We start from the raw sequence: 23,000 nt of genomic DNA, 5'->3' as shown, positions 1-23,000 counted from the left end.
TATATTTATAAATAAAATATATATATAATGTAAATATATAAATACATAAATTATATAAATATGATTATATAAATATACATATTTATATAATATATAAAATATATGCTATATAATTATAACTATATAATTATATTTATAACAAACATAAATATATTATTATAATTAAATATATATTTATATAAATTTATATATTTAGATTTATGTTTAATATCAACACAAAATTTATATTTAATATAAATATATAATTTATATTGAATATAAATAAATTTATTTTTAATATAAATATTTTATATTATAAATATAAAATTAAATTTAATTTAAAAATTTACATTTAGCATAAAAAATTTTAATATAATATCTTTGCCTGCCTTCTTACCACACAGATGGACTCTTTGGCAATGACCTGAATGTATTTACATATTACACTGGAAGATTTATTTGGCTTGAGAAACTTTTTTTTTTTTTTTAAAGATTTTTTATTTATTTATTTGACAGAGAGAGAGACAGCCAGCGAGAGAGGGAACACAAGCAGGGGGAGTGGGAGAGGAAGAAGCAGGCTCCAAGCGGAGGAGCCTGATGTGGGGCTCGATCCCATAACGCTGGGATCACGCCCTGAGCCGAAGGCAGACGCTTAACTGCTGTGCCACCCAGGCGCCCCTTGGCTTGAGAAAAAAAAATTTTTTTTTTTGTCTTCCTGATAAGGTTCCCTGTAATGAACAGAAGCATTCAAGATTATTGATCTTGGAGCTTCTGTTAAAGTAGTAAATTTGATAATTTTTTGGTGGTGATAATGATACAGTTTTATCCCCCACCATAAGCATTTTTAAGTGTGCAGCCTAACCTTGTATGTCTTCCACTATCCCCTCATCTCCTCAGTTAATTCCAGGCTCTAATTACTGACATGATTCCTATGCCTTTTTTTTAATAGTCCAGGACTCCTCTTTTCCCAGAGCTGTGTCTCCACACTGTCCAAATTCTTCAAAGTCCAGCTGCAGTAAGCACCTCCGTGAAGTCGCTCCTGGTTCAGTCCTGCCCCAAGCCCCCAACTCTGCTACTTCCCTTCGTGCTCTCCTTACTTCCTGTTTAAGGTGCTTATCATTTCCTATCTTGAGTTACGATTCAGTTCGCAGACACGTCTTAAACAGATCCTGCGCTCTGGACATTGTGATAGGTCTAAGAGTGCCCCAGTGAAGAACCGAGGCAAGCAGCCCGCCCTCATGGAGCTGACCTTCTAGGAGGATCCTTGTGTTTTGCTCATTCATCTTCAAGCCCCAGCTCTCCGGCTAGAGGTGAATCTCTGAAGGGCTCAGAGAATGCCGGATTCCTTTTCCTACCCCCACATGGGGTCGGCACAGGACTCAACACACCTGGCCAGGGCTGTGGTGTGGTCTTGTTACCTAAATAGAGGGTAAAATGCCTCAACAGAGAGGCAGGTCTAATGGATCACGTTCCCTCAAAGAAATGGGAAACAAGTGAATATGTAATAAAAACAAAGAAGGAAAGAAGGGAAGTGCAAAAGGGGAGCTAACAGTGCTTGATATTTTAATAAAACTATATATAGCGTGATTTAGTTATTTGAATTATTAACCCAGAGTTTCAAAATATCTATCATGAAGCAAGACTGGATAAAAGCTTTGAAGGACAAGGTTGAATATTGCTAACTTGGAACTTCACAAGAAGGAGAGAAGGAAAAATAAAGAATATGTATTCGTGGAGGCACCTGGGTGGCTCAGTCGGTTAAGCACCTGCCTTCAGCTCAGGTGATGATCCCGGGGTCCTGAGATTGAGCCCCACATGGGGCTCCCTGCTCCGCGGGGAGCCTCCTTCTCCCTCTCCTTCTGCCTCTGTGCTCTCTCTCTCCAGTAAATAAATAAAGTCTTTAAAAGAAAATGTGTATTTGTGAGGCACTGTTGTGTACACCAGCCCAGCTAATTCCTGTATGGGAACCTTTCTTTTCCCCAGCTATGAAAACAGAAGCTCAGCAAAGTTAAATAATTGCTCAGAGTGACACATGACAGAGTCAAAATATTAAATCCTTGTGTTAGTCTTCTTGGGCTGCCAAAACAAAACACCCTAGAGTGGGCAGCTTAAACAACAGGTATTTATTTCCCATGGTTCTGGCAGCTGGAAGTCCAAAGTCAGGGTGCCAGTGTGGTCAGGTTCCTGGGGAGGGCCCCCTCCTGGCCTGGAGATGGTTGCCAGCTCTCTGTCCTCACATGGCTTTTCCTCAGTGTGTGTGTGGAAAGAGAAAAGACCAGCTCTCTGGTGTCTCTCCTTATGACACTAACCCTATGAGACCAGGGCCCCGCCTTAATGACCTAATTGCCTCCCTAAAATCCGTCTCTAAATACCATCACACAAGAGGTTAAAGCACCAGCATATGACTTTTGTGGGTTTCAAAAAAAATATTTTTAGCTTAAAAAACCTTTTTTTAAGCAATCTCTGTGCGCCATGTGGGGCTCAAACTCACAATCCCGGGATCAAGAGTCACATGCTCTACCAACTGAGCCAGTTGGGTGCCCCCAGCAAATGACTTTTGAACACATTCAGTCAATACCTGGCTCCTTGACTTGAATTTCTTGGTTTTTTTCCTCCTACACAGAAGGTGGGAAGAACGTTGAATTTTTGTCTTTGCCTTCCCACGCACATGCCTAGTTCTCCTGGGCCACCCCTGTGCTCAGCGTCGGGACTGACCTCTCATGCCAGGGGGTCCCCCCAGAACTGCATTGAGTTGGGGGCCACATTGAACTTGCAGTGAGTGTGGATGGTCTGGCTCCCTAGGGAGGACTTCTCCCCCGCATCCCCACTCCCAGCTTTTACATGTTACACCTCATCATTTTCAACCAATTCCTAAGTAACGGTATGTATTCATCTGCGAGCTTCTTTTCCCCTTTTTGGACAAGAGATTGCTTTGCAGGGAAGAGCCAGAATGAGACTTAATGAGAACACTCACCTGTCCAAGGTGTTTTGAGGAAAAGTGAAGCTGAGTCAGAAGTGGGGTCAGTTCCCATGTTTCCCCCGCAGGGCCCCACGGCGATGCACATCCAGCTGATAATGGAACGGCTGCTGAGAAGGATCAACCGCACCGTGATCGGGATGAGCCGACAGTCTCCCCATATTGTGAGTATCGCATCGGGGTACCAGGCCGCCACGGCGGCTTCTCAGGGTCCCACCCGCCCCTTGGGAGTCCTCCGGACCACCGTCTTGGGACCAGATTCCCACAGGCGCCACTCGTCCCAGTTCACCTCTGTGCCCGCACGCTGTGCGTCACAGCTGCCAGGGGCAGTGAGTGGGCTCTGGAACTTTACAGCCCTCCGCGATGAGTGACCTTGGTTCTAATCTCCCCCGCCCCCGACCCAGCGGATCTTGATTCCAACACTGATTTTCTCTTGAGGGAAAATGCTCCAACAGGGTGGTGGGAGAGGTTAAGGGGGGAAAGTTAGTGGGGACCCTGTAAACACGAAGTGTTCAGATCCATTCTTGAGGAACCTTGCTCATACTGAAGATTAGACAAGCCTGTTGTAATACGTTCCAGCAGTGACTGAGACGTGTGGGCACCCCAGGTAGGCAAACTCAGCACCCAATCGACCTCATGCTCTTTTAATATTTGTTGACTATTTCATTTAAGGAAAACATGAACATTTGTGAGCAGAAGATGAAGGGTTGTGGTGGCTGCATTCAGTCCTTCCTCTGTTATCTCAAGTAATTGCGTTCTGATTCTCAGTATGTGGTGTGCATGACTGTCTGGGTCTACCCTTGTTAGAATGATAATAGGAGCAGTAGTAGTACTCTTAGCTGTAGTGATGATAATAGTAGTAGTCATTAGCTGGTTTGGGTTTGTTTTAATCTGCGAGAAATTATTTTAAGCACTTTACATTTCTTTCTTTTTTTTTTTTTTTTTCCTTTTAGATTTTATTTATTTATCTGAGAGACAGCGCGAGCGTGCACAAGTGAGGGAGAGGGAGAATCAGGCTCCTTGCTGAGCAGGGAGCCCAATGCGGGTCTTGATCCCAGCACCCTGGGATCATGACCTGAGCTGAAGGAAGACGCTTAACCGACTGAGCCACCCAGGAGCCCTAGCACTTTGCATTTCATGGAAGCCTCACACAGATCCTAGGAGGTAGTTCTTTCTTTAGCTGCATTTTTCAAATCCGGAAACTTGCAGAGAGAGGTTAAGAAAATTGCCTGAGGTTGCAAGACCACCAAGGGGTTGAATTGGGGTTTGGGTCCCAGGCAGCCAGCCTGCTGCAGAGGCCACGCATGACGGCCACCCCCACCCCTGGCAGCTTACCAGGTTATGTTTTCCAACTACGCACTATAGTCTCCAGGAGAGGAATTCTGATCAGTTCCATCTTGCCCCGCATTATAGTTCCACTGCTGTGTAGCGTGCTTGTAGATTGGTGGCCTGTGGTACCGTCCAGACCTTTTGGTTCAAAGAAAAACAAATGTTTGAAAGAACTTGTGATTAGCATGTTTTTAGACACGTCTGTGTTGCCTTGGCCTCTTCCTCTCCACCTCCTGGGCCTTAGTTAGATGTCAAAGGACACGTATGTTTGCAGCCGGAGGTAACTGTTGGAAAACCATGTTGTAACATCGTTAAAATGAAGCATCTTTTAATTATGATAGTAAAAGCTAAATTTGATCTTACTTAGAGGACAGAAGAAAAAAAAGGACCATCCCAAATGGTAATAGTCAATAAAAGCCATTTATTTATTCAAGAAATAGGTGTGAAGAAACTACTGTAAGCCAGGGACTATTCCAGACACTGGAGGTAGATTAGTGAGCATACCTCAACGGACAAAAATCACTACCTTAGAGAAGTTTATATTCTAGCAATAACAGTAACAAAAAATAAGAAGATACGGGCCCTGAGGAAAAAAAATGAGCAGGATAAGGACAGTCAGGGTGGGAGAGTTACAAATTTAAACGAGGTGATTAAGAATGGTTTTCATGGGAAGGGAAAATTTGGACAGAGACTTGGAGAAGGTGGTAGGGGTAGTGTGGAGGTGTGGGGAGGGGCCTTTCAATCAGCGGCAACGGTCAGGGCGGAACATCTGGTGACAGAGCTGATTCAAATAGGAATGTAGAGAAGTACCCCTAGGTTAAGACTCAGGGTGATCCAAAACATGAAAGGATTTAGATCTCGTACTAAAGCTGTAGCCACCAGACGTACCGTTCATTGTTATTGTCAATCCCCTGCTGCCCTGTATTTAAAGAACATATAAAGAAAGGCAGGTTGAGGACTGTGTTGTTTAGGAAATGATAGATTGGTTTTCAGGTAATACTTAACATATCTTAATTTAAATGGACCTCTTCAGCTTCTTTTAGTAGTGAAATCATTCGTTATCTTACTTGTTTAAGCCAACTCAAGAATCTTGGCTCAGTGTGTTTGAAGAGAAGGGTGGGGACTTGAATGTGAAAGGAGCAGGATCCCTGTTATGTTTCTGTTAAAGTAAGATGATGGGAGTGGTAATGGCTGAGATACAGGGAGTGGTAGAGATGCCAAGGGAAGCAAAGAATGCTGGAGAAAGATAAACCTAGGAAGGAAAAAAGCAAGAGAAAGACAGAGACAAAGAGACAGCTCCAAAGAGAAATATGCAGATAAATGAATGAATACAGATATATGTGGCTTAATATAGTTTATTCTCATACTCAAGAATAGTTAAGTATTAGAGGATCTGTTGGGGGCACCTGGACGGCTCAGTCGGTTAAGCATCTGACTCTTAAGCATCTGATTCTTGATCTCAGCTCAGGTCTGATTCTCAGTCAGAGTCGTGAGTTCAAGCCCTGCACTGGGCGTGGAGCCTACTTAAAAAAAGAAAAAAGAAAAAAAATATTTTCAGTAGAGGATTGTTAATAAAATACGTCAGTTGAACAAAAGGAAAAAAGCTTTATGACTATCTCCATACATGCCAAAATGTAAGTGATGGACGTAATATCTATAACAAATTAATGGAAGGAGATGTTAACATGCAATCACTAGGCAACCTATTACTTGATGGTCATAAAAAGGAGACTCAAGATGTTAAATCTCAACCCTGTTTAGCATTTTTCTGTAAATTACAGCCAATGTAATAACACACACGCACACACACTTACACACATATATACTAAGTATGACTATTGAAAAAGGAGAAAATAATTTTCATAATTATCATTATTTTTAGTGAAATGACTACCATTTCTAGGAAACCCAAGAGACATAACAAAATTTTAACAAAAGTAATAAACGATTTATTAAACTGACCAGTTTCAGAATAAACAGACAATATTCAATGGCCTTTCTGTATAACAACGGTAACTATTTAGGGATTGTAAAAGAAAAATCCCGTTTAATTTAATCACAAAAATATGAGAGTAAAAGTAAATGCAAGACGGGGTGCCTGGCTGGCTAAGTCAGAAGCGTGTGCGACTCTTGATCTCGTGGTTGTGAGTTTGAGCCCTGCATCAAATGAATAAATAAATTAAAACTTTTAAAAAAATAAATACAAGATACAGATAAATGAATGGCCACATAGAAGTAATAGTGGAGGACTTGCCTGTCAGATTTGAAAACATTATAATTAGCTACAATAATTAAAATAGTGTTGGAATTATGGACTAGAGTACATATATCCACAGAACAGAACTGAGAGAATTTAAAAGGAGACTTTAGATTATATGAAAATTCTGTTACCTTTCTATAAGGAAAGTGAAGATTTTTAATAAATGTTGTTTGGAAAATAATGTGAACAATGTGGAAAAAGGTTTGACTTTTATTTCATGCTATATCCAAAAAAATAAATTGCAGATGGAATGAAAGAGCAATGTAAAAAAAGAAATAATGAAACAGCTAGAAGAAAACATAAATTAACCTATACTTTTAAAAATTCCATTGTAATTAACATAGTGTTATATTAGTTTCAGGTGTACAAAATAGTAATTGAACAATTCTGTACATCTCTCAGTGCTCATCACAGTAAGTGTGCTCTTAATCCCTTTCACCCATACCTCTTTTTCTATACCTATTTTTAAAAGAAAAGAGATTCATGAATTTTTAAAAATGGAAAGGCTACTATAAAATAAAAAGATGAAGTTTACTAGATAAAAAAAATTAAACCCCCATATGTGAAAATGTATATATATAAGCAAATTAAATGTCAAGCACCAAACTCCAAAAATTATTTGTAAAATCTGTGCTGAGTGTTAATGGCCTTAATATACAAAGACCTATTACAAATCGTTAACAAAAAGATATTTTAGTAGGAAAATGAGTAAAGAATATGAGCAAACAGCAAAATGAGAAAAATATGGCCGACCAACAAAGAGACAGAATGTGTAATTCAGAACAAAGGAAATGCAGATTAACCAGAAATGAAATTAAATAAAACGCAGAGACCCAGAATAGGCAAAGGCCCGGAGAAGCAAGTAGTGTTGATAAGGACGGGAGTGCAAACTGCGGTTTGGCACTGTGTATCAGAAGCCTTCCGACAGTAAATTTACATTGCTTTTATAATTATAGAAATTAAAGCTTTTTTATACCAAAGAGACTAAGGCTTTCATTCAGAGAGTATTCTGTCATTGTTTTTGTGTTTAGGAAGTCATTCCTTCCGTCTCCAAATTGCTGTATATTCATCTTCTCTATGCCAATTTATTTAAATAACTATGTAAATACAGGAGGGCATCCCCCCTAGATAATTAAATGCCCTCTGACCAGAAAAGTAAGTGTGTGGTTCAAATAGGATTGGACGAGGGGAAAGCACATTGAATATGTAGTGCTTAACTTCAAAAATATAAGTTGATGTTAATCATCAGGTTATTCAGTCCCTTTCCTCAAATCCGTCTGTAATCACACATGCCTAACATGCTGGAAGGAACTGTCTGAAGGATTCTGGAATTGAAAGAATGACATTGAAGTGCTGTAGCTGGGAGCGCTCATTTCCTTATCTCTCTGCTCTTCCACTCTCAGTTTTATGATCTCTTTTTCCTCCTTGCATTCCTCCAAAATTAAATTTGTGCTATTTCAGACATTTCTCCACGGACAACAACTCTGTCTCAACAAGAAACACAAAGTCCCCAGGTTGTGGTATTTCAACTACTGATCTAGCTGAGATCTCAGAGTCGTGTCCGCTGATTTTGCAAATCATGCTATTAAAGGGATGAGCAGAGCCCTCCACATCCCTTAACTCAAACCTGGAAGGAGGTTATTTTAAGCTGAAACAGCAAAGTGTGTGCCTTATTAGACCTTTAGAACGCAAGTGTTTCCTGGTTGGTAGGGTGCCTGTTTTGGTAATTGGGTGGAGACAACCAAAGTACATACGTACAAATCTTGTTTTGTCAGCTGGTGGTCTAAGGGATATTGGCTTTGTGTCTCTTCTCTCCTTCCAGGGGAGCTTTGTCGCGTGTATGATTGCAATCCTGCGGCAAATGGACGACAGCCACTACGGCCACTATATCAGCACTTTCAAAACCAGGCAAGACATCATTGTAAGTTGTCTTCATTGAGTCCTGATAACTTTAAGACTTCTTATTTTTGGCAAAAAACAAAAACAAAACTCAGCATCATGAGTACAGAATTCCCTTCCCATCCACCTCCAGTGCTGGATGGCTGTCCACAGTGAGTACCAAAGGGAAAGGGTTGATCCTTATTTTCTCTCTGAGATAGCTTTTGGTATCTATCAAAACATGTACCAAGAGGCCCTCACTCAGCCTCCTGAGTCTCTTGGATTTAGAGAGAACCCTCATTTGGAACCATTTGGGGGATCTTTTTGCTCTCAGAAGAGAGTAGGACCTCGTTTCCAGGGATCGTAGTTACGCCATGGCAGGGATTCTAGGAGGCAGAGCTGTGCACGGTACTGCTTTGAAGGTGTGGCTGTGTCATCCTTTTCAGAATTCCCTGGAAAGGGAAAGAAGGAGAGGTCATACTTGCCCCTTCTAACATCTGGATTCCCCAGAGGGTGAATATCAGTCACCTTCAGTTGACGATATTCTGTTCTCTTTTGTTTTCAACAAGAAAATTGTTCTCATGATTACTGCTCAGCATTACAACCAAAAGTTGCCCAAGATGCAAAGTTCGGCCTCTGGCTGCTTCCCCAGGATCTTCCCCTCAGGGAATTGTTAGTGGCTGTTAACAAGTCCCTGAAAGTATCATCTTATCTTATAAAGCAGTGGGCTGGACACGGCAGGATCAGCAGTCCAATGTCCTCTTGCTCTAGTCCTTGCTGTGGACAGTCTCCCACCAGCCGTGAATGTTTCAGTCTTCTTTATGCTCTGGATTTTCTACTTTCTATCTATACTATACTGGTAGCATGCGGCCTGTATACCCGAGGATATCCAGCTCCTTCTCTGCCAGTCACCTTCCTTTCTGTGAGGTCCACATGGTGGAAAAACACACAAGGAACAGCAGAGAGAATGCTATTTGATAGTAGTAATAGTGGTAGCGGATCCAGTGATGAACCACGTGGCTTAATCTGGAGGCCTCCGTGAGCCTGCACTTAAGCCATGCTCTGGCCGGCAGCATGGTACGGGGACCCGTAGCCATACGTCGCTGTGCCTGCAGAGACCAAGAGCGAGAGAATTAGAAACAGAAGAGGGGAGGGTGGAGATGGAAGCTGGGGGTAACAGTGTTTCTCCTCCATAGGCAGAAGGTGTAGTGGGTTTAAAAACACAGGCTTTAGTACATCTAGGTCTGGGTTTGAATTCTAGCCATCCTGCTTCCTTCTATGAAATTTTGGCCCAGCAATTTAACTTCACTAAAACTCAGGTTCCTTGTCTATAAGATAGTACCTATTTTGAGGGTTAACGTAAATGAGTATCGATCGAATCAACACCTGGTAATTACTGAGCTTTGTGCTTGGCATGTGGTTAATGCCTATGAAGCTAGCTATTTATAATAGTAATTTTATTATTGTCATGTAAAACAAAGTTAACATAGAAATAGGTCAGTGACTCTTTAAAAACTTCCTTCAGAAAGTCGGTAGAATAAGGGAAATTGTACTAAATTCAAGCTCTTGACAATTTGGTTCTATTAAGTAAACAAACAAACAAACAAAAAAAAACAGGTTTAACTCCTGTCTTCCAGAACAAGGTAAGCTCTTTCCCCTGTATTATCTAACTAAGAAAGGATTATTATCCGCATGAGGGAACTATTGTCATTAGGGGCAAGCCTGTGGCTACAGCTAGGTCGTTTGACTTCCAGCGGATTGTCCTTTCCCGCTCTCCTGCTTTCTGAGTAAATCACTTGGAAGACTTTGGGAAGTGGGAGATAGAGTAAGGCCTGAGACAATCTGTGCATTGCCTTTACTATACCATCACTGTTTACAATTCAGTTAGATTACCGAGAGTGGAATGTAGAATCAGCATTGGGAGTGGATATCCTGCCTCTGAACATAATCCTTGCTTCAGAAGCCACGAATTCTTACTGATTTAAGAGAGTTAATAGAATAGTTAATAAATGGTGGATATACTTCAAATGTATGATGAAAAAATTTAAAACTCATGAAATATGCCTGTGATTTGAGAATTGAGAATAGAAAAGTTTGACTCTCCATTGAACTGGAGGAAGAGTCAAGGGTCACACAGACTTCACAGCCAGGATTGTTCCCAACCTGGCATCCCGAGCGCCGGAAGTCGGCCATCTTGCCCACCGTCTGGAAGGAACATCGTTAGAAATAGAACCCAGGCTGCCTGCTTCCCAAGTCCCGCATTCCTTCTGCTACATGATGTAATTCATGAGATAGAACCCTGCGGTTTAGTGCCAGAGGAATTGGCCTGGATTTTCAACTCAGGAATCCAAGTGGAAAAATGTCTAAATTTAACTAACTAATAAATAAAAAGCTTTCAGAACTTTTTAGCTTTGAATTTTAGTCCACATTGTCCTAAGTTGCTTTTTGCTCAGTCTCCTTTTGCGTCAAATAGCTATTCTGCAGATACTGTGCTCTGTATTCGTTATTAGTTATTACTGTCATCGCGACCCACTGCTACTGACACTTTTTAAGGACCCTTTAGGCTCCTTCCCCCAGGCTACTCATGGGAACATTCCTGGAATAGGAAGAATCATGACTTTGCTTTTTATTTATAGCAGTTTTCTTGTGTTCTAATAATAATAAAGGAGAATTGGGCTCAGAGTTACAAGAAGTATCACAATTGCTGGTAAATTCATTTTAAGTGCAGTAGATCTATTCGGACGGACCTGGCAGCAGAGGCCTAGACACCATGGCTCTAAATTTGGGGTCCGGAACCCCAAGTTCTCTTTCCCTCTCTCCCACTGCCCAGCTTCTGTGGCCTTAAGCAAGTGTTTTACCTTCTCACAGCCTCAGTTTTATCATTTATAAAATGTGGACAGCTTTTTTTGTCCTTGTCAGATCCCCAAAAGCCCTTATTAAAAAGATAGGCTGTCATCAGGGGCAAGGGACGTCTTGTTCTGATGCCACGCTCCCTCTCATCACCTCGTTTTCCCCCAAACGTTCCTCCTCTGTTCTCTGCAGGACTTCCTCATGGAGACTTTCATCATGTTTAAGGATCTGATTGGAAAGAATGTGTACGCCAAAGACTGGATGGTCATGAATATGACACAGAGCAGGTAAGACGCCCCGGGGCCAGGCCTGAGGCCTTTAACTCTGAATACTTGGCTCTCGTGACCAGGTGACCTGTTATCTGACCTTCAGAGAGTGCTTTTAAATCTCTTGGCAGGACATCATGCTCAGTAGAGTAAGGAGCCTCCTGTTGCTGGAATGCTGGTTCTGGGCTCGCGTTCTTGCTTTCCCCCTGGGCTGTTGCAGCTGCCCTGCCTTGGGCTCTTGGCTGGGATATAATCTCCTCATTGTCCTCCTGTCCACCTCCTCCCCAGCTCTCCCATAGCACCCTTCCGTGGCTCCATGTGGCCTTCATCATCATGACAGGCAGGGCCTCTGTGGCCTGGCCCACCCCGCTTTTCTAGCTTTACCTTCTGCTATTTCCCTCGATATACAGCCTGCACTCCAACCAAACTGGCCTCTTCCTGGTCCCTGGACATTTTTTGTGTTTTCTGTTGGGTTTCTTCTTACACCTGCCGTGTCTTCCCGCATAACCGCTGGCTGTCAGCTTGCCACCATTCAACGTCCTTCTCAAATGTCATCTCCAGAGGAAGCCTTTCAGACCTGGAGGTGGCATTCTCTTCCTTTGATGTCCCGTACCTCTTTGACACCCCCTCCGCCAAGTTCTCCATGTTCTTGGTTGGGTCATGGTGACCCCCATGCAAGTAACCCCCACCAAGTTGTAAACATCTTAAGACCAGGAACCCTCTCTTTCAAGGCAAAACCTAAGCCAGTTCTTTGTAGTTGTTGGACCATAACAAATACTTGGTGAATGGGAGCAAAATGAACTAAATATATATATTTTTTCAGAGTTTCAGAATTATATACACATATATACATACACATATATGTACACATAAGTATATGAAATAAGACTTCAAAATTATATATATATACAGATAATAAAATTTCAGAATTTTTTTAAAAGAACTAAATAAAGTAAATCATTCTAAGAGTTGTTAACTCCACATACCTGATTAGAAAAACCCTTCCCAGATTAAAGAAAAACTCCTGTCAGTATCACCAGACTTGGAAAGGGAAGCATCGCAGTGGAGTGCGAGGAGCCCTGCCTGACGCTCAGGGGACCTGGTTGATGTACCCTCAAGTGGCTGAATTGTGATGCAGCCTGGAGTGGCTCTTGTAGGCAGTTCTAGAAACTGCACTTGAGTGTCCTTTGCAGTCCGCTCTGGTGTTGCTCTCTGGTGACCTTGATAGAGCTAACGGTCTCGTGTTGCCGAGTCCAGGTTTAGATTGCTTCAGTTTTTCACGTGGATGGTAGACATTTGGAAGAGCAGAAAGTTCCCTTCTTTATCTGGTATTTTCCTCCCACAGAGTTTTCCTCCGTGCGATAAATCAGTTTACGGAGGTTCTCACAAGATTCTTCATGGATCAGACAAGCTTTGAACTTCAGGTAAGCATGCTGCTCACCTAGGAGGCTCCTCGAACTCTCAGCCACCCTGAGAGAACTGTGGCATTTTGGAAAATGTCACTTCAGATTTTATCATTTTCAAGTGCAAACAGTTTTCTTGTTTTTCTCCTTTCCCTAAAGCACACATTCCTGTCACTCTGTCCTCCAGACACAATCAATTAGAGTTTTATTTTTCTTTCTGTATAACTAATACAGGTTAAAAAAAAAAAAAGTAGTAGTAGAAAATATGGTTAAGGAAAAAGAAAAAAATTGAAAGACAAATAGTCCTACCCTCTGCTGTTACCATAACACAAATACACATATACACATGTGCTTGCAGATGGACACGCAGACATTTCTCTGCCTGCAAGTGGTTTCATTTCTAAGGAGAGGTTCGTATACACACTTGTGTGAAAATCCAAAGTGGTAGTGAAACAGGTGACCCCGAGCTCCATCTTCATTCATCCAACAAATGTTAGAGTATTTATAGGCACAGGGCACCATTCTAGGCCCCGGTGAAGGCAGACACGTTCCCCGCTCCCATGGTGCAGACAGTTCGTTGGTGATGTGCTTTTGCTGTATCATGTGGCTTTGTTTATATCTGGGGAACTTTAACAGTGGAGAGTCATCGGAAGAGAAGATGATATATGCGTTTATAAATACATCTGTATGTGTGTGTGTCTGTATGAGCTAAAATGGAATATCTATATTTGCTAGTTAGGCGTTATATATATAATATATATAATAAATTATATATATATGCCAAAATGGAATCAAGCTGTGCAGTTCTTTGGCAACCTATTAATATAATCTTTTCTATCATCTTTTCAATGATATTAAATGTTTTCACAGTATTTTTAATGTCTGAGTACAGTCCGTTGCATGGCCCGGCCATGATTTATTTAACCAAATACTTCTTATGAACATTTAGGTTGTTTCCATCTTCTGTTATTTAAATAACACTGTGAAGGCCTTCGTTGCTTTAAATATTTTTAAATACCTATGATTATTTTGCCAGGATAAAGTCCTAAAGTATTTACTATTTCAGAAGTTTGGCAGAATTTTAAGGCTTTTGATACATATTGCCAAACTACTTACTATAAATAGGTGCACTTCTTGGCGGCAGTTTTCCCCTATCTCAGGAGTAAAGACAAATAGAATAGCCTGGATTAAAAAAAAAAAAAAAGCTTAATAGTGAGTGTTAAAACTTTCAGGGCTGAATAATTGAGACACGAGAAAGAAAAAGGGGCCTGGTGGATTTTATTTTGTTTTTTTCCTTTGAGTAAATTTCTACCATGTGGCACTGTTTTACTCTGACCCATATTAATGTTATTTTCTGTTGCTTTTCACCCACACGATCAATGTTGAGCAGCTCTGGAACAATTACTTCCATTTGGCCGTAGCATTTCTCACCCACGAGTCCCTGCAGCTTGAAACCTTCTCTCAAGCCAAGCGCAACAAGATTGTCAAAAAGTAAGTGTCCTCTTAAGAACTTGCTTAAGATTGGCAAGGTGATTCTTCCATTTCTATTTTTTTTTAAGATTTTATTTATTTATTTGAAAGAGAGCTCAAGCATTGGGGAGAAGGAGAGAAAGAAGCAGACTCCCTGCCAAGCAGGAAGCCCGATGCAGAACTCGATCCCAGGACCCCAGGATCATGACCTGAGCTGAAGGCAGACACTTAACTGACTGAACCACCCAGGCGCCCCAATTCTTTCATTTCTGTTCAGAGCAGGATTTTTGGTATCACAGAAACATTAACTGTTCAGGGGCTCCCCATGTTGTTGATGAGATCAGTCTTAATAGAATAATTTAATAAGCTTCAAATTTCCTCTAATTCACATCTCTTTTCTCAAGGCCCCCTTCATTTTCCCATCAACCGTCACAATTTTTTTTTTTTTTTAGAGATTTTATTTATTTTTGAGAGAGAGAGCACAAGCAGGGGGAACGGCAAGCAGAGGGAGAAGCAGGCTCCCCGCTGAGCAGGGAGCCCAATGTGGGACTTGATCCCAGGACCCTGGGATCATGACCTGAGCCGAAGGCAGATGCTTAACCAACTGAGCTACCCCAGTGCCCCAACCGTCACATTTTAAAAAATGGAATCCATGCTTGGAGAGGCACCGAGGCTGGCCAGTACTCCCATCTCCAAGAACTGCTGTCCATCTGCTGGCTGTTTACCCGCATTGCAGGCACGGCGCCTCTCCCACTCACGCTTCACAAAGCCGCACTGTTTCATCTCTCGGTCAGTTCAGCAGAGGAGCCAAGACTAACACATCCCCTAAAAATGCCCTCCAGATTCCTGGCTTGGAATTCGACGTGGACATATGACCAAGAGCAATGAGAGATTTAGGGAAGCTTTTCATTGCTTTCCTTTCCGGTCTGTTTCAGAGTTCACGGAGAGCCTGGAAACTCAAGGCTGTGTAGTTAAATAGAACGTGAGAAATGTGTCATTTAAAGGCTGTGAAATTTGAGCTCTGTTCCCTTGCCGGGATGTCTGGGATTCTAGGCAAATTATTTGGTATCCGTCTACCCCTGGTTTCTTCCTAAAACACTGAGATCCGTGGCTCAGAGAGTGAGATTTAAATCTCAGAGATAAAAGTAGAACCGGTTTTATGGATTTCCCTGTGGGGTGGGTATGGAGAGAAAATTGATTTTTAAGATATCTTAATCTTATTCTTTAAACTATCTTAAATGACATGACTTCTTTCAAGGATGGATTTGATTTTGGTCAAACAATCAAAAGTGAAGTTAGTTGACACCAAGTCTGATAAATAAAGTGGCTACTTAGGCTTAGTGATTCTGGTTTTGATCAGAGAGAATTGTGACTAAGTACAGGCTGTATAAAATATATATGCATATGGGCAGAGGTGCACCTTGGGAAAACATTTTTATTAATGTTATAGAAATATGAATTAGATTGCATGGTGCACTGGGTGTTCTACACAACTAATGAATCATCGAGCCTTACATCGAAAACCGGGGATGTACTGTATGGTGACTAACATAATATAATAAAAAATCATTATTAAAAAAAAAAAAAGAAATATGAATTAGTTTTTTTCAAGATTTCTCTTATTTTTAGTAGAAGTAGCATCGACAGCAGTATTAATAAACAATAGTAGTTATCATTTATTGTATATTATGTGCCAGACATTAGTTACATATGCTTACCTAATATAAATAATAAAATTAGGTGTTTGAGTTAAAATGGAATAGTAAGAGAAGTTTGTTTTTGTTTTTTTGTTTTGTTTTTGTAGAGAAGTCTTTATTTATTTATTTATTTATTTATTTTTATGAGAGGTCTTTAAACAAGAGTTTTATACTGGTTTCTGAAGGCATTTACAAAGGACGAATTTGAAAACAATGTTTGGTGCAGTGAGTAGAAAATGTCAAAGTGTGGTTGTAGGATGGACCATAAGTCCCTATTAGAGTTCCGTGGGAACGTCGGCCACATGGAGTTTGACCCACCCTGTTTCCAGTTTTCCCAGCCCCTGGCCTCTGGTTGTGGCTGGGGTAGCCTCGGGCCTGTGTATTCTTAAAGAGATATCCAGGTGATTTTGATTCATCTCCAGCCACGAACCACTGTCTAGATCAATGTTTCTTTCTCTCTTTTTTCTTTATCGACTCCTTTAAGGAACCTTTTCAGAAATTGGTTTTCCAGTCACACACCCCCAAAATACTAACACCACAGATACATATCCTGCATGTCTGTTTATGTATTCTGTGTATATCTGTACTTCATCCATAACAACAGTGAGCCTTCTGTGCCCCCAAGGACCAACTTTCACCCCTCCGGGGACAACACCCCCCCACTGAGAAGGTATATCTAGAGCCTCTCAGTGTGAGGACTTTGCAGAATGTACTGGTGTGCAGGTGGGTTACTCAGCTAAAAAAGTATAAAGTCAGCATTTTGTTAGACATCAGCCACACGACTATGTAAATCACCTCATTCCCTTCCTTTTCATTGGTGCTTGCTGTGTTTTGTTTTTTCTTTGCTTAACGGCGACCAGAGCACTCCTCACCCTTCTCCCTTCAGTCAGTTTGACAATTTCACTTCTCAGTTATTTTTCAGTGTTCGCATTTGGCCCCCTCCTGCTAGTAAAGTCCCCCTCTCCATGTGGCCCAGTTCTCTTTGGGGGTTCTTTTCGGTATTGACTGCATCTCTTAAAGTGACCTTGCCTCAAACCTGTCGTAAATGTGACCGAGAGGAGCAGCAGGCTGTTCTTACTTACCTCATCATTTTAATATATGTACTCATTTCCACTACAGATCTTTTTCTTGTTTATGGTCTTCTTCCTAGATACGGGGACATGAGGAAGGAAATCGGCTTCAGAATCCGGGACATGTGGTATAACCTGGGTGAGTGTACGATGTTGAAATGGCCACGCACATCTATGTAATAAGCACCCCATGATTGGTTCTTTGGAATTTATTTTCCAGTAACCCTGAGACTTCTTTGTGTGTCTCGAAGTGAAAGTTGACTTGGGAGGTCTTGTATTATGACACCTACATGTTATCAGAATATAATATTTAGTCACTCACTTCTGAATTGAGTTGATTCACCCACATGACCTTTTCCTTTTCTTCTGGCCCCATGGAGGAACGTGGTGATGTTTGACTTCCAGTGAAATCACTTTTTAATATCCTCACTTACTTTCATTTCAGGTCCCCACAAAATCAAATTTATCCCCTCCATGGTGGGTCCCATTCTGGAGGTCACCCTGACCCCTGAGGTCGAGCTCCGGAAAGCCACCATCCCCATTTTCTTTGACATGATGCAGTGTGAGTTCAACTTTAGCGGGAACGGCAATTTCCATATGGTAAGAAGTGGTAGAACTGGAATCTTCCAAACGTGCAGATAGTCAGCTCTTGCTTGCTTGCTTTCTCTATAGAGAAACAGTAGCCCAAGTATTACAAATCCAGGGTGGTCTAAGAACTATTAACTTTTCATTTTGTAAAGCAATTTGAGATAGAATTGGATATTCTATCCCATGATCTTTTTGCTACATGTGTTTCCTAAAACAGCACTGCATCTCTGGTTAATTAAAATTTGACATCACACATCTTAATCCTATCTGTTGCAGTATAGCTGAGAAAATAATGCCGTGGATTGGGGGAATGATGCGGTGGTCTCTTATTTTGAGGCCTCCCTCAAAGGAAGAAAGGGTATTTTTTTTTCTGCAATGTAAAGCAACATAAGACTAGTTTAGAGCATTTCGATAGAGCCCTGGTACATGATTAATAGATGTGGACGATCTTCCCCTAGAATATGGTGGAAAGCGTTCACAGGTCAGTAAAGCGGTTGGGTCGAATCTAGAAAGGTTGGTTGGGTGTCTTACATGTCCTCTTCTAAGGATACCTGGCATTCTCCTGTGAAAATTCTGACTCTGCTTTCAGTTTGAGAACGAGTTAATCACGAAGCTGGACCAAGAGGTAGAAGGGGGCAGAGGAGATGAACAGTACAAGGTCCTTCTGGAAAAACTGTGAGTATTTCAGAAACAAAGTCTCAGGTTGATGCGTCATAGAGTGATGGAGAGAAGCAGACTTCTGCTGCCCTTATAGACTAGTCGAGTAGATCCAGAAGCACTGGGCTCACCACCACAAATGGTCCTCGGTGGGGTTAATGGAGTTGACACCAGCCACTGCTGACATTTGTTTGTCTGAGCGAGCCAAATGTCCATGTTTTCCTGGCCAGCCCGGCCCCTCGAGAACAGAGCAGATGGAGGAGAAGGGGGAGATGTACAGAGCGACGGCATTTTGCCCAGTGTTTGAATCGCTGAACTTCACCAAACGTGCTCTCGCCTCTAATTATGGCTTCAAAGAACCATTTTAAAGGAGGAAGGAAAAAATATTTCAAAGTCCACTTTACCTTTCAAAATACCTTATGCCCTATAGAAGGCCTCTAAGAACACCTGTTTTATCTCCAGCCGGGTTGGTCTTTGCACTGCCCTACCCACCTCCCCCACATCCTACGTCTCCGTTCCCTCCTGTTCTCACAGTATCACCGCCACTCCCTACCCACCCACACATAGCCCACACACCCCTCTTGCCCTCTGAATTCTCCTTTGCACATATGGGATTACAACAGAAAAAGGTGGTTAAGAACACTTGGATGTTGGAGGTGGAGAAACCTTCAAATCTCCTTTTCACCATATCCCAGGAGCATGACTTTGTGCAAGTGTTCTGACCTTTCTGATGGCTCTCTTTTTTTCATCCACACGAATACCGTGTACACTTTGGTGTTGGCTGAGGATAAAATGAGGCGATGCATTAGCATAGCCTCTGTTACCAAGCCCGTGCTGACGGAGCATCGCTGCCGTGGGTTTGTGCTGGTCACTGCTACCATCCTCAAGCCCTCCATCATCCATGGTGCTCACTGTCTGAGCCTACTTATTCCTTGGGTTCTCTGAGCCTTTGTGATACTGACCGGCTGCGTCACCTGTTGATTGGGTATATGCCCCTGTCATTTTGTTGTCCACTTCTTTTGTGGGCGTGACGCACGCTATACTGTGCTTGGGGACAGGGACTCCCAACTCTGTTTTCTTTTTTGTTTTTTAAGATTTAAGGAGCCAGCACACTGGGTGCTCAGAAATGGAACTGAATTGATGACTCAGCTGTATTTTCAAGAACCAGAACTCTTTTAGTTTGCTTTTAGTGGATGACAAGATCTGTTCGTTCATCTTTTAAGTCTGCCTGTTTGAGCTTCAAACCCTCCCACATCATCACTCTTGTAATTCGGATCCCGTACAGGAATTAAATGGAGAAATTACATACATATACACACACAATTTACAAATGATAAACTACCCTTTTTTTTTAAATCCCAAGCTGATTTTTCACTGCAAGAGCTTCTTTTTTTTCCTTCATTCTTCCCGAATCACTAACTCAGAAAAATAGGACTACACATATCTCCAGTGTTCAAGAATATTCCTAAAGTCTGGGCTAATTCTTTGAGCCTATTTCTCTCTCTCTTTTTCTCTTGTTCTCTGAGTTTTCTTCTAGTTGTCAAACCAAAGAAGCCCCTATAGAAGGTGCTTGCTCTATTTGGGTACAACAGGAAAAGGTCTAAATCAAAAATTTATCCTCAGCTCATTTATTTGTAAGTTTGCATTTTTGTTGTTGCTAAATAGCACTTCCGTCTGAAGAGGACTGCATATGGATATGCACTAGATTCTAGGGTCCTCAAGACTGGGCGCTGATCCAAGGCTTTCCAGAATGCCTGCAGGATGCCCTGAAGTGCTAGGCTTTAGGGAGAATAAAGACATAGAAAGGTGGTCTCTTTCAGTTTCAGTAGAGTGATCAGATAGCATACATAACACTTTTGGGCCAAGGTTCTAGATTCTGTGGTATCGACAAAAGACAAAAACAAAAAACAAGTACAGATAGAAGTTTAAAGATGGGCATTGTGGGCTGGAGTTCTACGTGACAGTGGGACTTGAGCCAAAGCCCTGAAGACAATGTAGGGCTTGAGTCAGCAGGAGGGACAGCATAAGCAAAGCCCTGGCATACGATGGCCTTGCACAGAAGGGTGTGTGTCTCCTGGTCTGGCGCCACCTGCTGCCAGGACCTTGGACAGTGCTCATTAACACTGCTGGAATGACAGACAGTATGCAACATGGGCATTTGTCTCTACTTCCACCCTTCCAGGCTCCTAGAACATTGCCGGAAACATAAATACCTCTCTGCCTCTGGAGAAGTTTTCGCATTCCTGGTCAGCAGCTTGCTAGAGCACCTGTTGGACTACAGAACCATTATCATGCATGACGAGAGCAAGGAGAACCGCATGAGCTGTACTGTGAACGTGCTGGTAGGTGTCAGGCCCCCGCATTGGCGAGAGGGCACTGCTGGGCCACCCCTGCAAGCGTGGCTCAGCTCTGAGTAGATCTCCCAGGCACAAAGGTACCCTGGGGCCACCTGTATGGCGTCTATGTCCTGCTGAGTCTAATTGGAACTGCTGACTCAGCTCTGGGCTCAGATATCAGGTCCCACAGACATGGGGATGGAAAGTGAAACATAAGCTCTTGGCTCAGCTCTTACTTGAAGGCCATCCTTCACCTTTTTCTCTGTCTTGTTTATATGTGGTTGCTTTGTTGTTGGAAATATTGCATCAGAAACACTATACTGCGAGGAGAGAGTCTATGGAATCCTCATGGTGGTAGAACTCTGTGGTCTTGCCTTTCCCTAAATATATGTAACCGGGACCACAGACCTCAGAAGTTTAGTCTGCTGTGCATTCCTCTGCTTAATATAAATGAAGAGCCTGACTCCAGTGACCCTTTGAGAAAAAAAAAGACCGTTAGCTGACTTGAGTATCAGTTGGCTATCTCACTTAGAGGGTTTCCTTCACGTTTTTTAGAGGCATGGTCCTGAAAAAAATTCTTCAACTTATCTTTATAAATGGTCACTGCCTTTCTTTGTGGGGTATTTGTTAAAGGAAAACAATAACCTCTGGAAAAGTGACACTGTTGAAAAACAAAAGTAGTGGTTTGGCCATTTCCGTGGCTAGCTTCTCCATAACCTTTGACTTACATTGGTATTTTTGCCCCTCTTTTTTTTTTTTTTGATAGAATTTTTATAAAGAAAAGAAGAGAGAGGACATATATATAAGGTAAGCTGGAGGAGATTTCTGCTTTTGCCATTTATGTCATGGCTTTATTATTTATTTCTTCAGTAAGCAAATACTAAGCCCCAACACCATGCTTTGAGAGACATCAGAAAGTAGGTGATATGCCCCCTTCCCCCTGAAAAGGTAAACTCTTTAGACAGACGCTTAAGTACAGTCTGGGGGAGTTTAAAGGGGGGATGGTGTTGGGATTCCGGGGAAGGATAGAAGCCTGGCCAGAGCAGTTAGGAAAGTCTGCATAGGGCAGAGGCATGGATGGACAGGTGCCTTCTGTCAAGGACCATCAGCCTGGGATGCTGGAAGCCCTGAGCATGAAACAAACTTTAACTATATGCATTTTCTTGGGGAGAGATTCCATAGCTCTTGCTAGCTTCCCAAAGGGGTCCATGACATTTTAAAAAAAAGTTAAGCCCCACCACCTTAAAGGAAAAGTACAAAGGAGAGTAGATGGAGTGGAAAAGACACAGACAGAAGCAGCAGAGAGGGACAGAGGGAGGGGAAGACAGGAAGGGATGGATTCCTTTGTCTATGAGAAAGAAGTAGGGGAGGAAAGATGGGGAAGCAGGCTGCGGCCTGGTTGCAGAATGAGCTGAACCCGAGTGGCAGAATGCCTCCTCCCTCCCCTTCTGACCAGGTACTTGTACAAGCTGCGGGATTTGCACCGAGACTCTGAAAACTACACAGAAGCGGCCTACACCCTCCTCCTCCATGCCGAGCTACTGCAGGTAAGTGCGTCAGGGTTGCCTTTTTCCCTTGGGTGGAAGTCAGCTGCCTAAGCCCTTTGGGACCAAATCCTGCACGCTTCATGATTTTGGATGGGAAGAAGCCTTATTCAAGGGAGATCCTTTTATCCAAGAGCAGTTGTATGCCTTCTAAACAGGCACAGCTAATCTTCTGACCACGGTTGGGAAAATGTCGATTATCATTTGTTTAAAAATCCTTCAGAAGCAGAGCACAGCTTGTGGGCTTTCAGTAATTAATTGACCATCTAATTGAAGAAGCAAAATACACGTCGATTAATATATGTAAAAAGAAAATTGTAGAACTGCCAGGAAATGATTGTAAACAAATATGGCAGCACTTCCCTATTTACACTGTCTTGCAAAGTCAAAGCAGTATGCCGTGGATATGGATACACCTGTATGTCATGGACCCAAATGATGATTTCTAGCTGTGACCAGTCCTCTAACTCTGCATTCATGTATGAACTGTTCTTTCCACGTCGCGATCTCGGAGCTGCTAATAGACAGCTTGCACTTCTCACACAGTAACAGAAGCTGTCATTCCCCACGGTGCTCTTGGATCCATTCCCACTCTCTTCTTTCTTCCCACTTTGCTAAAGGGCACCTTAGTCTACTCAGGCTCTCAGGCAATTACCTGTTGTCATCTTTTATTCACCTTCCCACACTGAGGCCAAG

The 23,000-nt window shown here is 42.2% G+C and overlaps 1 protein-coding gene across 2 annotated transcripts in view; it reads left to right on the top strand.

Moving 5' to 3' along the window:
• DOCK5 (dedicator of cytokinesis 5) overlaps positions 1 to 23,000 on the top strand; it is a 210,948-nt gene that overhangs the window by 150,168 nt on the left and 37,780 nt on the right. For both annotated transcript variants that reach the window (XM_040626490.1, XM_040626491.1), the window contains 11 exons: positions 3,025 to 3,120; positions 8,368 to 8,466; positions 11,466 to 11,560; positions 12,885 to 12,963; positions 14,333 to 14,433; positions 17,260 to 17,318; positions 17,625 to 17,779; positions 18,357 to 18,442; positions 20,607 to 20,766; positions 21,527 to 21,567; positions 22,217 to 22,307. In XM_040626490.1, the coding sequence (XP_040482424.1) occupies positions 3,025 to 3,120; positions 8,368 to 8,466; positions 11,466 to 11,560; positions 12,885 to 12,963; positions 14,333 to 14,433; positions 17,260 to 17,318; positions 17,625 to 17,779; positions 18,357 to 18,442; positions 20,607 to 20,766; positions 21,527 to 21,567; positions 22,217 to 22,307 (1,062 nt within the window). The remainder of the gene's footprint in view (positions 1 to 3,024; positions 3,121 to 8,367; positions 8,467 to 11,465; positions 11,561 to 12,884; positions 12,964 to 14,332; positions 14,434 to 17,259; positions 17,319 to 17,624; positions 17,780 to 18,356; positions 18,443 to 20,606; positions 20,767 to 21,526; positions 21,568 to 22,216; positions 22,308 to 23,000) is intronic.

This window comes from Ursus maritimus, unplaced genomic scaffold (assembly GCF_017311325.1).
Source record: "Ursus maritimus isolate PB19 unplaced genomic scaffold, ASM1731132v1 scaffold_11, whole genome shotgun sequence".
Lineage (NCBI taxonomy): Eukaryota > Metazoa > Chordata > Mammalia > Carnivora > Ursidae > Ursus > Ursus maritimus.
Note: the sequence above shows the minus strand (reverse complement) of the source record. Positions and strands in the feature narration are given on the sequence as shown.